The sequence below is a fragment of the Lepidochelys kempii genome, chromosome 15, assembly GCF_965140265.1.
Source record: "Lepidochelys kempii isolate rLepKem1 chromosome 15, rLepKem1.hap2, whole genome shotgun sequence".
NCBI lineage: Eukaryota > Metazoa > Chordata > Testudines > Cheloniidae > Lepidochelys > Lepidochelys kempii.
The window spans coordinates 11,863,520-11,881,962 of NC_133270.1; the positions used below are offsets into that span (position 1 = coordinate 11,863,520).

General features: G+C 41.2%; 1 protein-coding gene across 1 annotated transcript; it reads left to right on the plus strand.

Moving 5' to 3' along the window:
• Window positions 1-2,105: 2,105 nt before the first annotated feature.
• On the plus strand, window positions 2,106-13,700 carry YWHAH (tyrosine 3-monooxygenase/tryptophan 5-monooxygenase activation protein eta). The gene is made up of 2 exons (XM_073313271.1): window positions 2,106-2,516; window positions 12,244-13,700. Exons 1-2 carry the CDS (start codon window positions 2,430-2,432, stop codon window positions 12,898-12,900), a joined length of 744 nt encoding a protein of 247 aa, XP_073169372.1. The 5' UTR covers window positions 2,106-2,429; the 3' UTR covers window positions 12,901-13,700.
• Window positions 13,701-18,443: the final 4,743 nt, after the last annotated feature.

The following is an 18,443-nucleotide window of genomic DNA, read 5'->3' on the forward strand; positions in this document are numbered from 1 at the left end:
GTCACCAGGTGGTTCTTATCCCTCCAACCATTCCAGTTCCACATACGGCACAGGGCTGGATGCCACCCTGGCAACGCTGATGGTCTGTCACGAGCATACTGCCTGGCGTCTCAAGTTGCCCAACTCTATGGTGTTGAGCAGAGGGGGGCAGATATGTGACAGGGCAAGGCCAGATTGCTATAGAAAAATAGTGGGAGATAGATATATTAGCTCCAGGTTAAACAAATCCCTGGTACCAGGTTAAGTGAAATGGAAGCTGCTCCAGGTCAATTAAGACACCTGGGGCCAATTAACTTTCCAGAAGGCAGGGAGAAGGCTAGGTTGATTGGGACACCTGAAGCCAATCAGGGTCTGGCTGAAACTAATTAAAAGCCTCCCAGTTAGTCAGGTGGGTGTGCATGTCAGGAGCTGTGGGAGGAAGTTGCGTTGTTGGAGAGGCTGAGTAGTACACACCATATCAGGCACAAGGAAGGAGGCCCTGAGGTAAGGGTGAAGTGGAGCTTGAGGGCTGCTGTGGGGGAAGTAGCCAAGGGAATTGTACGTGTCATGTTTCTAAAAGGTCAGCTACCGGAGCTGATACTATTAGGGTCCCTGGGCGGGAGCCCGGAGTAGAGGGTGGGCCTGGGCTCCCCCCCCCCCCCACACCTTTGCCCCCTGATTAATCACTGAGACTGAGAGACAACAGAGACTGTGCAAGGAAGGATAACTTCTCCTCACCTCCCTTGCTGGTTTATGATGAAAATGGCTCAGTAGACTGTGACCCTTGTCTCTAGAGAGAGAAGGGTTATGTGCAGGATCATGGTGAGCCTCTGAGACTAGCGAAATCTGCCAGGAAACGCGGGACCCGCGGAGGCAAGGACAGAGCTTTGTCACAGTATCCACTTACTAAAGGAAATGCAGCCCTAACAGAATACTAAAAACTGTACAGAATCTATATTTGAAAGTAATAAATGGGCATGTTTTGGGAGTGGGTAGGGAATAAGCACACACCTTTTTTAACAACACTGCAATGCATGAGACTGAGCTTTTTGGATGCATGAAGTGGGATAACAATCCACTGCTGGTCTGCCCTGACTACAGTGAGCTTCAGGGATGGACAAGACAGCTACATTTGGGTTAGCTTTGGGTTGATCTTGATTTTATTTTAACTTTTATTTCTGCAGATGAACAATGTGGTAGCTAACATTTCTGCAGGCATGGCCAGCATCTGCAGGACTTCTGTAATATTGCCCATTAGAGGTAGTTTTTATGTACACCATTTACTTTGTCAATTCTGTAAATAAATATCTAATCACTATGAAATAAAATATATACTAAAATATAAATTAGTGCCATCACTTTTAGGCAGCATCATGTGAACGGCATATTCCCACTGACCCCATTATTGGAGGGTCGTAATAGCTGGTATGCAGGGTTTACAGTGACCAACAGTTTCAGTGAAATGGAAGAAAAAAATAGTATGTGAAAAATACAAAGCTTATATTGAAGGGAGAACTCTTGTGTTTTATTACACATACAAAATGACAGTCATACACAGCCAAAATCATGCACTGGAGAAAATACCCCACAAGCAATGGCTGTACACAGGAGAAACATTGTGCAAAATTGTACAGAGGAGAAAAATCTCTCACATTTGTAAGGCAAGGTATGATGCTTTGCATGAATGCTGTTGGCATACAGCTGACACTGCTGTTTGACCTTCTGAGGCATTAGTCACCAGCTGAGGGTTGCCTGGATATTGGCTAGTGGGGATTCTCTGCAGTGGTCAATGGATTTCATGTCAGCCAGGCCCTTCCTTTCTCAAGGGGTTCGCGACAGCTACCGTCAGTGCTATAGCTACAGTGTGTATGCATGGGCAGCAGGCCAGACCCAGCACCGCCTCCTTCCCTCAGCCGCTCTGCAATACCCCCTCCCTGTCTCCCACCTCCACCTTTGCAGCAGTAAAATGCAGCATTCGTAGTGCGCATGCGTTTGCCCCAGTCGAGTCCTGGTTATTTATAGTAAGTGACGTCACCTAGAAATAGAACGCGGGGGAGCAGCGCCTCCTCCCCTCCCCTGCAGTCTCCTGAACTCCGCCCACCCCTTGCTCTCACAGGGCGCAGGCGCGGGGGGCGGTAACAGTGCGCGAGGCACAGAGCGGGGTGAGACAGGCGCGACTCGCGAGCTGTACACGCTGGTGAGGGAACAGAGCGAGCGCGCGATCTTCGCTCTGCTACGGTCACTGAGGTACCCACTAACCCCTGCCCGGCGAGCGCGACGCGCCAACGGCCGCTGAAAAGCCCGACGGTCACTGAGCGCAAGGCGCCAACGGCCGCGGAGTGAGCGCGTTCGCGCGCCAGGTAGCCCGTGAAGCGCCACCTCTCCCCTCAGTCCCCGCGTGAGAGGGGTGCCGCCGAGTGCCCAGCCCGGCAGTCACCACGGAAGCGGCCATGGGGGACCGAGAGCAGCTGCTGCAGCGAGCCCGCCTGGCCGAGCAGGCGGAAAGATACGACGACATGGCCTCAGCCATGAAGGCGGTGAGTGGGGAGAAAGGTGTTGGCGGCGGCGGCTCCCACGCGGAGGGAGAGCGGGAAGCTGCTCGAAGGCGGAGTTGAGGCCCCGGCGGGTGAGGCGGGCCGCTGGGTCCCACCGGAGGGAGGGAGGGAGGCAGGGCGGGGTGGGGTCCGGCACCACGGCACGCTCGCTGCTGTGTCCCCTCAGGAGTCCTGGGTGGCGCCTTATAGCTCGGCACTGGGAGCCTGGGCTTTATCTCGGCAAAGCTGGGAGTGGAGGGGGCCGGTCCATTTTCAGCCGACGGAGCCAAAATCCCCATGGCTGCAGCGGGGTGTGCAGCCCTTCCGCTCTCCAGCTCCCCCCGCCCCCGCACGCTACGGACACTTCCTCACAGAGGGGGTGTACTTGGGTGCCCCTCTTCCTTCTCTCTCAGCGGTGAGTGTCCGGGGCAAGCGGATGGACTAACACTGTCTCGTCCTGTCCTTGCTGGGGGAAACTTCCTCTTCCCCATCGATCCTGCCCCGCCCCTGTCTGACGCCGGCCCAGGGCCCCCCATCCTCTGGGGTGGGCGGGAGATGCTGGGTTTGACCTTGGAGCGTTGGTTTAGCGCGTCCAGCTAACCTGGGACCAGTCTTAAAGCTGTAGGCGTGGGCTCATGGTGCTGTGTGTGGGGCCCGGTCAGTTTCTGTGTTTAGAGGTGGGTCTGGAGAAGCCTAACATGGCAAGAGGACCTTTTCCTTTCTAGATGTTTCTGTTGCATCAAGAAGGCATGACTGGAGGAGGCCTTACTCGCCAACCTGGGGAGCTTTCATTCAAAGATCATGTAATAGCTGCATCCGGGAACATAATCACTCACAGCACAAGATCCTTCAAGACATGCCTTTCTTTTTCTCAGTGCTATATTGCCTACAGTCTGTACATAATTTTGAATACTGAAATGTATTCAAATAATATTTAAAGGTGGATTAAACCTGCTCCTTTTTAAAACGAAGCATTTAACAGTAACTTGTACTGAACAGGTAATAAATTAGCAAACCGAAAGTCTCATGTCTAAACTTCTCTTACTATATGTGAGATCCAGTGAAGAGTATTTTAGCTTTTTAAAATTAAATGTTGAATTAACATTCAGCATCCTTCCAGCTCGTCTGCTCTACCTAATTCTTATTTATGATCATATTAATTTGTACGGTGTTAGCCCCCAAATGCCCCGCCAGTTCATAGCCATGTTGTGGGGTGGTGCTATCTAAATAGACAGACAGTCCCTGCCCAAAGAACTGGGTTTCAAATGGAGTTCATATCATAACAAAATCAATCTGTCCAAGATCAAAAATGTTATGATGCATCAAATTCTCCGTTTATATCACACACCTTAAAATAAAAATTAAAAAACCTCTCAAATTCTGTTCGGTACTGATTTTTATGGTCTGCTTTGTATGTAATCTAGTACAGCACAACCTGTTATTTGGCTAATACAGTTCTTACACAGAAGGGCTCTTGCATATATCTGTAACAGAGCTATTATGTTTGAAGTGAGAAATTATATTAATGGCACTACTAGATTTGCTAATTGAAGTGGGAATGACTCTACCCTTAGAAATACCTTTCATTGCTCATTCTAAAAAATACTGAATTGGACAAGCCCATATACAGGTTTTAGTGAAGTCTGTTGGTGATCCAGGAAATACTTTGTAAAACTGGGATAAATTTAGAAATACAAAAACGATAGCTGAAATATTTTTACTATTTAAAATTTCCTATTCAAATATTGGAATGCATGAAATTAGAACACAAAAGCAGAGTGGAGCTACCATCTTTCAGGAAATGCTGCGGATAATTAGTGTTTGTCTAATAGACCATTTTAAATTTAAAAATATTTTTCTATTTTTTTTATCATTCCGTCTTGTTTCAAAATCATTCGCCTTTGCTTTACCATATTTCCTTTGCCCTCCAATAATGCATATGACAGTGCAGTTCCTTTCGGGCTCTTACTTCAATATTTGGCTCAATGCATTGAATTTTGACAAAGGTGCTAATTGCTTCTTTAATGTATACCTCACATAAGCAATTAAAAACCAAACTAAAATGGAAGTTAAAATGTTTCCACTTTATTACACATGGTGAAATAACTTTAGTTATTCCTTGAATACAAAAGTAGTTCACTCCAGTTTCTCCAAATATATTTTTAATAAAGTGTTGGTTATCTGGATACTTTTTTGCAGGTGTTCATTCTAGAACATGCTGTAACTTAGAACATCCATTTTGGGCAGGTTTTGGGGAAAGAGTGGGAGCTTATATTGTCTTTCATATAAAAATGTATTATGTGGGCTCTTACAGTTACACACAACTAACACATTTCTTCTAATTTCAGTACGTATAACCTAAGTAAAAAGCTTCTGTCCTTTAAAGTAGCCCTTCCCCTGTTTTAAAAAACAAAAGCAAATATTTTCCTCTGTACATTAGTTTCTCTGACAATTACATGCAAAAATGTAAACTGACGTGAATATTCTTAAACTAAGACATTTCTTAATATGAGGATTCAAAAACACTTGTGTATAGTGGGAGAAATACATTTCACATTTTCTGCCAAAGAGACTAAAGACTTTAACAGCATGTTTCAAGTTAATGGTAGTTTTGTAAAAAGCTAGTTGATGTAGCAATTCTAATAATTTAAACCTTATAGGAAATACTGTATATTTGTTAAAGTAATAGAACAATTATTAACTGCCGTCGAGTTTTTCTTCTTGGCTGAATGCCAGCCTTTTCCCACCTACCATGATGAGTAGCAAGAGAGGAAGATAAGACTGCAGTGTGACATAGACAGTGAGTTTGGTTTTCTTTCAGAACCCTAAAGTTCCCTCCATGAGAAATACAGTCAAATGTACCTCTGTAAAATGGCATTTTGCCAAGGGGTGTGGCACATTCATTTAATAAAACCCTTCTCTAGGGCTCCAGCAAACTAACATTCCTTCTTCTGCTGGACTTCCGTATTGATGTTTTTAATTATTATACAGAGAACAGGAACAGGCCATAGCTGTGAAAAAACAGAGTAAATAAAAATATGCTTTTAGTATAAGAATGGCACTTCATATGTCTGATGTTTGAAAAATTATATGAAGAAGCAATATTGCATTAAATGTTTTGTTGTTCAAATGAATTTCAGAAATGGTATGAAATATTGACTAATAAAAAAAAGAGTTAAGCTTATTCTGCTATATACACCATGAGTTGTAGAACTCAAAATATATGAATTCTTGTACATTTTGCTCAAGATTTTGATTAGTCTGTGTTGCTATTTAGTGACACATCTTATACACTAATTAGAAATGAGTAAGTTAAGTAGAACTGAATTATTAATTTTGAGAGGAAGTAATCTTGAGTAATTCTTGTGAGATATGTGGACTACTGAACTCCTTGCCAAGGCTCACTGCAGATGGAAAAAATATATAGAACATAAATGAATATGGTAAGCACATCATTTTCACTTTTTATCAGTATTTTTGTCTATCTAAAATAGGGCTCTAACTTAATTTTTAGGGAGCTGTTGAAATTTCCTTTTTCACATTAGGTGTTAAAGAATTTTGACAGATTTGCACTTTCAGTATTACATCCTCTGGCTCTTTTTTCTTTTTCCAGTGATTGTCCCTTTTTGGTAATATTGTGTGTGTGGAGAAGCAGGTAGCAGGGATGCTTTTGATGTAAGTAAAAACAACGAGGAGTACCCCTGCCTGCTGCAAGACTGTCTAGCGCTTTGTGCTGGTTTGATACTAAGGGTATGGTTTCAATACAGAGTTAACTTGTGAGATTGGCATCCAAGTTAGCCTGGCCCAGGTGTGAGCAGCCACACTGCAAAGCCATACCCAGATTACTGCGTTCTCACTGATGCTATTTGTCACCTGTGTTTCTCTAGGACTTTTGGGGTCCTATCCCATGTTCTTTGTGCTATGGTAAACTGAGCCTCTCTGAATCTTTCTGAGCCAGTTGTGGGAGAACTTGGGTGCCCAGTTAGTCAGACCTGGGGAGAAGGGTGTCAAATTGTAGAAAGGCATTGGAGAACTGTCAAACTCAAATAATTTAGTGGATGTCCCCACTGCACAGTGGGTGGGTTACTACCTTGAGTTAAATCGGCAGCTGGACTTTAATCCACGCTCTCAGAAAGGCCAGCTAGCCTGAGTTGAAAGCGCAGGTAGACTCACGTGAGTGGATTTTCTGTGTGGATGCAGGCTTGGCAAGCTGGTCAGTTGCCTAGTCAAAAAGGTTACTTGACCGCTGCTTATTTGACGGTCAAATATTCAGCAAGCATATCCTGATATAGGTGCCAGCCTATTTTTTTGATTGCATCATGGTGCCATTCTTTTTTTTTTTCGGGGGGGGGAGTTAAATACTTATACCTCATTTACGAAAAACAAGTTACTTAACAGGGGTATTTTAACTCAGAAAAATGCAAAACAATAAAATTCTATCTGAGGCTAATCTTATTGGGGACCATAAAGTCTTATTCCTTTTATTACCGTTGTTTATGTTCTAATAAACTAGTGCTTGAAAATATTTGACCATTTCTGACATTATCTGATCAAGCCTGACTGGGCAATTGACCAGTTATTTTTGAATTGGTCAAATTTCCAGTCTTACATGGATTGGGGGTGGGTGGGGGGGTGTTAGGGGCAACACCTGAATAAGAGCCTGAGTTAACTGGATGAAGACGCACCCTCAGTGGCTCGTTATCATACTCCTAGCACTGCTGTGACTTTTACCATAGTAATGCGAGAGCATGCTTTTTGCTGACCATCAGGTAATAGGTAATGTTTACCCACTGCAAAGCCCAAGAGTCCTCTATCTCCAACAAGAGATGGCTATGGGTATAGGGGAAGAGAAGCTGCCTTCTGTCTTTCAAGACAGTGTTTTTCACCCATGTGTGGGAGATGGTGGGGTTGAGAAGCTGTCTGCATGCCACAGACCTCTACATTACATCAAAATGTGTATCATCCACCATTAATGGAAATTTATTCCTGCAGTGGGTAAAGCAGGAGGTGACTTCTTGATAGCCACCTGCCTTCCATTTCTGCTCCCACAGTATACCCAAATGCTGTTGGTTACTGAAGCAACTTAAATCTGCAGGCCTGTAACACCCTGCTTCTCTCACTCTTCATGCACTGAAGTAAACTACAGGAGTAATGTGATTGGAACCTTGAGACTCCTGTTTGTTGTCCATCCATTTAGAAGGCTATCTGAGTGAGTGAACAATAAAATAGTTCAAAAAAACCCTTTCGAAAAACACACACTAGAAGAAAGCTGGTCAGGAAAAAGATGGACAGAAAAAATGATATCCTGGAACATAGGGCAAGGGTGACATTAGAAAGGAGGGGTACCCATCAGTTGATCACAGAAAGGCAGGGAGTGCTGCTTCAGAAGTGTAGAGCAGTGTTTCTCAAGGACTGCTTTGTAGACCAGTGCCGGTCCCTGAGATTTCCCTTACACAGTTTAGGAAGACAGCAAGCTGGTCCCTGGAATCAAAAAGACTGAGAGACACTAATGTAGAGAACTTCTGCCATGAGCAGAACAAAAGCAGTGCTGAAATTAATTCAGTACACTGAATAGCCTCCTCCTACCATGAGCTGCTGCTGAGTTGCAGATTTTGAGGCCCTTTTCCTCAGTTGTAGACAACTGACAGGCCAAACAGCTGAGGTTACAGTGGAGTTTTACTCCATTCAGGCAGCCCTTGATGAAAAACAGGTCTTTCCAAAACTGTGTTGAGATTTAACAGTGTATGGTCACTACAGTTCTACACTGAGTTTAATGCAGTGTATGTACCACATACTGTATTATAGTCACAATTGTGTACAGAGGTGAATGTGCCCATGCCTATTTTGAAGGTAATCATGTCAGTGTCAGTTTCTACATGAAACTAATCTGATTATAACCCTGTGGTGAGGGAGGTGGGGCAGGGGACAGATAGATTTGGGAATGGTGTGGGTGTGTTGTTTTCACTTGTATGTATTGCTCATCTAAAAAAATATTTTCAGAATATGATTCCAGGTTGAAGATTCATGGTGATGCATAGATAGCTTCAGCATACAACCTACAAGATTCCATACCTGTCATGTCTGACAAAGGCAAATGTGAAGTGGTGTTGGGCCCACTACAGGGTGAGATAGTTAAAGGTACCCTGTACTTTTTTGTACTTTTTTTGTTTCCTTGATTTATAAAGACAGCCTGAAAGCGCTCTTTCTCTCTCACACACACTGCAGGTTTCAGATGTTTTCTGGAAGTTAATCCCTTAATTAAAGGAATGGGTGCTGAATGCTTGATAAAGCTCTTCTCTCAAATATTGTAGTTAAGCAGGTGTTATTAACAGTTTTGAACTAAGAATAAAAATAACTGAGTCAGTCAGGTTTCACTTCCTTGGTACTTGCAATCTTAAAATCTTACTTCTTGTTCCACCATCTGTAGCTTTTAAGGGCAGAAAAATTATTTATTTTATTTTTTAAACAAGGTAGGGGGGCAGAATGAATCTTTTAACAAAAATTCGTTCACTTTCAGGCTACCTTAATAAATCATAAAGTAACAAAAAAAGTACTCACAACGCTTTTTAGGCTTTTTATCACCTTTTTAATACCGTGACTTCTTGTAAAAAAAAAAAAAAAAAAATACTTGCTTCTTTCAAATTGAATGCTAATTGTCCTTCATGACCCTGGCTTTGCACTCACTGTGGGAATTACATGTTTTGCCAAATGACTTCCCCAGTATGGATTTGCAAAGGGACTGTATCTATAGAACAGCTGTGTGGAAAGCAAGCCCTGTTTGTCAAACTATTTTTGGGATGTTGAAGTTACTAAGCTGTTCTTAGACTTCCTTTAATAGGAAAAAAATTCTTGAAATTTATGTATGGCAGACCAAAATCTTCTGATTACCTTTGGAACCACCCACTTAATCTGGCATTGGAGTATGATACAAAGACACTGCTGGTCTCCTTGCTTAGTGGTATTACAGCAATGGATATGAATTAGATGTCCATACTGCTTCTTCTGTATCTTTCAGCAGCCTCTGTTCCAGTTGACCTGCTTGCAGAAATGACTTGAGAGGTCTCCAGACTGTGGTGTTGAGGAAACTGCTTATTTGCCTTGAGGTTGCTGCTTATGTGGCATGCCACTGGATACTGTTCTGTCAGTTCCTCCTGGTCAGTACATAATAGGTCACTAGGAGAAATAGTTAGACAGTTTGAGCTATGTAGCCATATGTGCTGGTGATACCCAGTTCTGTCTTTTTTTTTTTTTTTTTTTAAATCAAATCCATTAGGTGCCTATCTGTGAGAGGATCCTGGATAATGTTTTTTCTCACAGATACTTCTGGCAAGGAGGGCGCAACCTTCCTCTTGTGTAATACAGGCTGCATTTAGCCTCATGTTTGTGACTTGTTTGTGCCCCTAAACACCTTTTTGGAGTTTCAGGTGATGCAGAATCTAGTGGCTCACTAACTGGTGCTTCTTGTGTGGAGCATGTTAGACCTGTGTTCTCGAAGTTGCACAGCCTCCTATTTTTCTTGTAGGTGTAATAAATTGTGTTCATTTTGATCTATAAAACCACGTGTGGTTTGGATCCTGGCTGTTGTGTAGACTATGTGGAAATTATGTAGCTTTATGTGGAAATTAAGATCTGCTGAGACACTTAATTCAGTTTTTAAAGTTGTTAGTTGTCAGGGGCTTGGGGGAAGGTGTTCTCAGTTGAGATCTTTCCAGTCTATGAGCTTTCCTGTGTTGGTCTGATAGTCAGTTTCACTTTTGCAACAGTCCCCTGAGTATTCTAGTTGCTCACTCTTTTGCTTAAGGATGGGTATATACATAACTTGAGTTTCTGTGTGATTGGCGAGGGAGAGTTCTTCAGTTATTTTTGTCAAATGGCTTTGTAATTAATGTATACTAATTTGCTGTCCAGTATCCACGTGTTATAATGCACTTTATTTTCAACTTTCACACTTTTAAAATTTTCATTATGCACACAGTTGCGGGGAATTGGGGATGCTAAAGTTTGAAGTGGAAAGGAGAGAGAAACTGAGGGGGAAAGATATAAAGGCAGGAGTATGAGAAGCATGAGCATGGAAAGAAATTGGACAGCTGATGGATTACATTAGCTTTAAAAAATATGCTATAGATACGGTGAACTGAGGCTAAACATGGTGTATCGTTTCTCTAAATTGCAAGCACAACCAATAGTTTTGCTTAGGTTATTATTCAAATTGTCTTTTTAAATGAAGATGTCATTAAAGAGGACTGTAGCTGGTTCTTGGGAACCTAGCTTTCCATAGGTTGCCTTGGAAAGTGATGGGGAGCAGTATACTCTGTGTTTGAGTCACTGAGCTGTAGAAACAGTGCATTATGGAGGAATGGGTAGCAAATAAATACTAAAGAAGTTAGTGTGTCTTCAGAGGTTCTAAATGTGGTGCAACCATTAGTGCCATGAGAATTCTAATATTTCATTAAGATGAACTGTTTTGTATTTGAAAAATTAGATGCCATTCTTGAATAGTTTATCGGTTACTGCGGTACTCTAGAAATATAAGTTATCCTCTTGAATTTGGTGAGGAGAACTTTAAATGTCTGATTTAGTTATTTGTAGCATGCCTGTGTATTGCAGTGTAAATATAAAAATTTCTTTTTGGCTTCATCTCAGTGGCAATGGGAAGCAACCATTTCCTTTGCCACATTAGTTTTTTTCCACAGTTGTCATAAATTTTTAATATAGTGTTGCTAATGAAGTATGCTTAGTATTGTAAACTTAGATAAGTCAAAACACTTGCATTCATCAAGAACCATTCTCCAGTTTAGAACCTCCAATTGTTTGCTAAAATAGAACTAATCCTAATCTATAGAGTTCAGAAACTTTCTTCACAAACTATAGTAAAGTGCAGTAAATTAAATGTATTATAAACATGCAATATTTAAAAATGTTACTATAGTCATGAGTCAGTATAAAAGTTGTAACAATTCATTTGTAATTATTGCAATATGTGTTTTTAACTTTTTTATTTTTTACTCCCAACGGACATTCCTCTATCTTTTGAACCTTCCAACCTACTCCATTTTATATAATTTCTTCCCTTGCCTAGCTTCAAAATCCTGGGTTACAACCACCATTTTAGCTGAAAACAGGACAAATTTTAATCAGATTGTATGAATTAAATCCATAAGACACAATAAAGGACGTGTTGTGGAGCAGTACAACCCAGTTCTCCTCCAGTGGCTGAGCATACTGTCTCCTTAGTACACACCTTGAATATAGAGAGGAACTGAATTGTCTGGCTGCCCTATACTGTGGCTAGGCGATTTGGCAGTATAACGCATTTGAATTCAATAGGAAAAGTGTAGTGTATTTGCCTTTTTGGAAAGACTTTCCAAATCAGTTGTCTTCCTCTTGAATACTTCTGCATCTTGCCAGTTAGATGAACACTGTTCAGTGGCTGTTCTTAATAAAGTCTCCTTGATAAGACTTAAAAGCGTAGTATATAAATGTTTACAAATACCTTAGGGAGGTGATATGGTGAAGTTTAAAGTGAAATATGAATTTTCTTAAAGGAATTGACTTGCACTCAGGTCTTCAATTTTGGTTAAACTGAACAAGAACACCATCATGTCTAGAAGGAATTTTTTTCCCCTTGCAGTTTCTAAGTTGGTATGATGGAAATATTGAATGAGGATTGCATTCTCTTCTTCCTCAATGTCAAGCTATTTTAAGTTGATCTTTCTGTGTATATTTGCAGGTGACTGAGCTGAATGAGCCCCTCTCCAATGAAGATAGAAACTTGCTGTCTGTAGCCTACAAGAATGTGGTTGGGGCTAGACGATCTTCCTGGCGAGTCATCAGCAGCATAGAGCAGAAAACTATGGCGGATGGGAATGAGAAAAAGCTGGAAAAAGTTAAAGCTTACAGGGAGAAGATTGAAAAGGAGCTGGAGACAGTCTGCAATGATGTTTTGGCCCTCTTAGATAAGTTCTTGATCAAGAATTGCAATGACTTCCAGTATGAGAGCAAGGTCTTTTATCTGAAAATGAAAGGAGATTACTACCGCTATTTGGCAGAAGTTGCTGCTGGTGAGAAGAAGAACAGTGTTGTGGAAGCTTCAGAGGCTGCCTATAAAGAGGCTTTTGAAATCAGCAAAGAGCACATGCAGCCCACTCACCCGATAAGGCTTGGGTTGGCACTCAACTTCTCAGTGTTCTACTATGAAATCCAGAATGCACCTGAGCAGGCCTGCCTTTTAGCCAAACAAGCCTTTGATGATGCCATAGCTGAGCTGGACACACTAAATGAGGATTCCTACAAGGACTCCACACTTATCATGCAGTTACTTCGAGACAACCTCACTCTCTGGACAAGTGACCAGCAGGATGAGGAAGCAGGAGAGGGCAATAACTAAAGAGCTTTCATCCTAGCCCTCCATCATCCACTTCACCATCCCCATTATCACCATCCCACAATATTTCCTTGCCAGTCTCACTAAATATCTAGTGCTAAGCATATCTGTATTGTCAGCACAGCTGTTCAGATCTGCAGTCCACTTTATCAGGAGGCAGTTTTGGATAAGTCTTCATGAGCATTGCTGGATTGATTGATTGAGCTGCCCTGTTTATCATAGTTGCACTTGAGTGGTGCAGAAAGATGCATATTAAAGAGGCATTTTAGTTTGCCTGTTGATCATAAAATATGGGCAAGAATAATAGAAAGTGAATTAATCAGAAATCTAATCTTTAAATTTTCCATTTGAAACAAGCTGATAGTGTTTTGTTAAGCAGTACATCTTGTGCATGCAAAGCAAATTAGCCACCCTAAAAACTTTTTCAACCGATGAAAACAGTTAAGCTGATGTGAAGTGACAACTTAGTTCTATTTATCAGTTTACAAACTATTCAGAATGTGAGGTTTTGGTAGCAACTTGTTTTTTGCCTCTTTAACTTATGATGTGCACAGACTTTCATTTAATGCAGTGCATCTACTTAAAAGTTTTGATACTTGTAACCTTTTTTGCAGTTGTTTTGAAAAATCATGAATTTATTTTTTGTAAACTCTTTGGCTGTTTAGTTGTCTGTGTTCTGACAGCGCCATGTCAGTGTTAGCCCATGTTAAGATGGATGACTCTCTGAGATGCCAGACTTCTAAATTTAATGTTTTGGAATTAAAAGAATAAAATAAAATGCTGCTTCGGAAATATTATCTCTACGTGAGCTGTCCTGTCATCTTTTCATAAGAATGGAGATTTATAGAGGTGTCCAGCTTGCAAAGATTTAAATTGTACTAAATACATTGAAGAGAATGTAGCAATCCAAACTAAATACGTAACATTGCTCACCTATATCCCATTGGGGCTGCCAATTGCATATTCAGTGCAGCTGTAATGCAAGCCTGCCAGTTAATGTTTACAAGATTCTAAAGAGCATTACTTGTTGACTTACTAATTAGGTACAAAAAGACTTGTATTTATTGCTTCTGTCCATAATGACTTGTAGATTTTTTTTCTTAGAAATCTCAACCGAGTTGCTTGTACCCATTAATGAATTCTGAATTAAGTTTCTTTAACTAAAATCATAGCCTTATGTTGCACTTGTCTATCCAAACAAAATGCAATCATGTTGCTTAATTAGTGTTGGATCTTAAGGAGTTCCTTTCAAACTAACTTAAATCTGATTCTCAAATTCACTTAATTGCTATATCTCCTCTTACAAATTAGTTAATATGTATTGATTCCTTGTCTGCTCTTGCATTAACCTATTTAGTCATTTTCTCTTCCTATCTCAGCCACATTTTTATCCGTAACAGGCCATCACCTCTCACCGTGTGGTTTAAATTCAGCCTGAAATCACTGGGCCATCCAGGCAGCCCCTGAAGTTCCTGAGAGTCCTAGGCAGCAGAGTCCCACTCTGGAGTGGAGTTGAGCTGGCTGAGTCCTGGCTGAATAAAGACACTTTTTTCTGACCCAACAACTGGTCAGTCAGCCACAGAGGTGTCAGAGAGGAATTGCTTCACACTCTGCTTCTCTCACTGATTGCTCACAGCTAACAATGTAATATGTAGAGGGAGGAATATTCAGCTAATGAGTAGCATACTTTACTCATCCAGTTTCTGCTATGCAAGGCTGTGGTTGTTTCACAAACAGCTGCTGTTCTGAGCAGCTTCGTCCTATGTCCTTTCTGTGTTAAAACCTACTAAGTCCAGTTACGCTTTTTCAGCTATGCTTACCTGATGCAGTATTAAAAACACCTCCATTTCTGCCTACACTACAGTTAAAAACATTAGTAATACTGTTAGCATGCAGTTATATTAAAAATGATTGAGTGTTTTTAGGAGGAGACAGCAGTTGTATGGTCATATCTATGAGCAATTTGAGGAGGGAGAAGGAGTGATCTAAGAAGTTATGTGGGGAGGTAGCAGCCTTGCAGGGATTGAAGAGTCTACTTCCTACAAGAATTACCTTGGATAGTTAAAGACTATAATTGAAGGTGTGTGAATACTCTGTGTGGCATGAATTTGGCTGGGAGGGAAAATAGGGCTGTGAACAGGAGAGGGGTATGCATGAGGTGGTGATGCTTCTTCCCTTAAACATTTGCAGGAATATGGGGAAAATCACTTTTTCAAATACTAAAGGAATGCCCTGAGGTAACTATTTTCTTGAGCTCTTATGAGAGACTTTATCAAAATCTTTCAATGCCTATATAAATTACATTCAGTAGTTCTTAGTTTTCAGGGAATTTGTATAAATTAGTGACTGAACCATTGATTTAAAAACTCATTTTACTCTTAATTTAGACATGCTTGTTTTTTTTCATGATGTACTAATCTAGGTGTTTTATTTCATCTAATGAATTTTTTTTCCTGATTCTCTTGTGACCACAGTGTAATATTAACAAGGTTGATGGATCCTTCTGTTGGAGCCCTTAGAAACTTGCTCACCTGCTCCCTTTACTACCTACCAGTGAAGACTGGCTTTTTGGCAGCTGTTGTATCAATTTGAAGGGTAGGGGAGATTTGATTTGGGACCTCATTGCATGTCCCCCTTGTACAATGTATCATAGGACAAGGTTATTCTGAGGCCACATCCCAAGTACCTGCCCAAAATTCTTTTGAGTTCTATATGAGCCAATTCATTCATCTAGTCTTTTTCAAGCCTCACCCAACTGTCTGGGAAGTTACTACATCAAATATGTGAAGTTTAATAGTACACCTCTACCTGGATATAATGCGGTCCTTGGGAGCCAAAAAATCTTACCACGTTATAGGTGAAACCGCGTTCTATCGAACTTGCTTTGGCCTCGAGCATTTCCATTATTAGTCAGCAAATCATTTTTGTTAGAACTAACACGGTGTATGCAGTAAATAGATCTGTTCTACAGTGGTTAAATTATCTCCTTTAATTACAACAATTATTTTTATAAGCTTACTTAAAAGATACAATGTATTAACACAGGTAAACTAAACACTGCTAAATGCAACCATGTGGGCTAGGTTTCATCATACATCAATTGTTCTGCGTGTAATGCTTAGGAAAATGCAAAATTTACATAAAATATCAGAAAATGCTTTTAATTACACGTCCTTACACATAGTTGTAAAAAAAGATTTTGGTATTTTAGCAAATAGGAGCATGGGCCACTTTGTCACTTAGCCAACTATGTTATATGTAGATTTTTGAAGTACTGTAATATGAACTGTTAACTATTAAATAGACTGCAGTTTGAAAACATTTTGGAGATGGGAGTTTTTACTTATAGAAAAGGTAAAAATGAAGCTAAAAAAGGTAAAATAATCCAGTTTTAGAGACGTTGGTAAATACCCTCTTTTGGGGGTACAAGATGCTTTCTTATTTAAGATGCACCCCTTAACATTTTTTTAATTTAAAAAAAAAAACTTGTTATACTTTGTTGCTTCATACTACCGCGAGCTGCCTTCTTCGCCAGGTCAATTATGGATTTTAACTGCAGTATTTGCAGTCTATCCACATCCTGGCTTTCTAGCCACTTAAGACCAATATCTAACCCTACAACTGCATCAGCAGCTTTGGGCGGTGGCTCTTTGTCACTATCCTCAGGGTTAGACACATTTTCTGAGGCACCAGGTGGTTGAGGGGCAACATTATGAATTATATTTTCATCTGTAAGTCGGTTCATAGGTTGGACACATGGCATCCACCTCCATCCACTCTTGAACATCAGCTATTCCGGTTTGAGCCATAAGTTTCCTGTAGACTTGTTCTGCCTCCATGGCCTCTTCTTCCGTAAAACCTTCAAAGTTGTTCTCATCTTCGTCGTCTTCCTCATCTTGGTTGTCCTCGCTTTCAGCGACAAAAGCACTTTTGAGACCACGATGCCAACATGTCTCTATCATTGACGGAGTGATTCCTAGCCAGGCTGTCTCGCTTAAGTTAAATACATCCAGCAAATTCAATTTCTTGATTACATCCCATTATGTTACTGTTGTTCTCAACAATTTTCTTTACAAAGGCTTTACAATAGTTCATTTTAAATGTGGCTATAATGCCTTTATCTAGGGGCTGTATTTTGGATGTCGTGTTCTTAAGAAGGTAGCTCACCTTTGTCTTCCCGTCTTTGCTGGTTAAGGTCTCAACTGGGGGGGGGGGGGGGGGGGCAGAACAGTTGTCAAGTAGGAGCAATGCCTTTGGCTCCAGGTTTTGTCTGCATAGGTGGCTCCGGACAGCTGGTCCAAAATATTTCTTAAACCATTCCTCGAAAATATCCGATGTCATACAGGCACTTTTTGAATGGTGATAAATGAATGAAAGCAAATCCATGTTCTTATGGTGGAAAGCCTAGGTGACCTGGATTTGCCTATGCACAGAGGTTTAAGTTTATGTGAACCGGTTTTATTCACACAGAAAAGTATTGTTACTTTCTCTTTTATCACCTTAAAACCTTAGGCCTTTGCTTCTTCGGTCCTAGAAGCAAGTGTTCTATCTGGCAGCATATGGTAACATAAGCCGGTTTCATCGGCATTATAGATTTGCTCCGGAGCATAGTCACCCTCGGTGATGACTTCTTGTAACTTTAGCGGGTATTCGTCACAAGCTTTTATATCTGTGGAGCGCGTCTCTCCTGAAATTGCAACTTGCCGAATGCCATGACGTTTTTAAAAACGATTAAGCCATCCACTGCTAGCTTTAAATTCATTACCTTAGTGTGCAGAAGCATTCTCGGCTGAGCGTCTAAAATTGAGATCCTTCTTCAATTTCTCCTCTTGTTTCCTTATAATGTCACTGGAAATTGGCATGCTGTTGGAGCATTCTTGGGTAAACCATGTAAATACTACTCTTATCTAATTGGTTATCCTGGGCAGTTTTTAGGTGCTTCCTTTCCAGACCTGCACTTTCATCCAGTTCAACTAGCATTGATCGTAATTTTTCCTCATCTTTGATCCACCCTCTTAATGTTGTTTCCCGCACTCCTAGTTCTTTTGAGACCTTCGTTTGCCTCATTCCTGATTTCAGTCTGTCCAGAGCTTCCAGTTTTTCTTTGACTGTCCATGCCTTTCGTTTCCGTGGCTGTGAACTACTTGCCATCACGTCAATGGTATTTTAATGCTAACAGTTTTTTAAAATTGTTTAGAAAATGTCAGCATAGAGTTACAATGTTTCCAAAATACAACTAGTGAGACAATTTAAGTTTAGTCTATACTGAACACAATTTAGAAACGAAGTTAAAATAGGTGGGAGAGATGAGAACGCCTAATGCAGGGGTGGGCAAATTTTTTTGGCCCAAGGGCCACATCAGGGTTCAAAATTGTATGGAGGGCCAGGTAGGGAAGGCTGTGCCTCCCCAAACAGCCTGGCCCTGCCCCTATCCGATCCCTACCTACTTCCCGCCCCCTGACTGACCCCTCAGAACCCCCGACCCATCCAATCCTCCCCCCACTCCTTGTCCCCTGACTACTCCTTCCAGAGACCCCCTTGTTCCT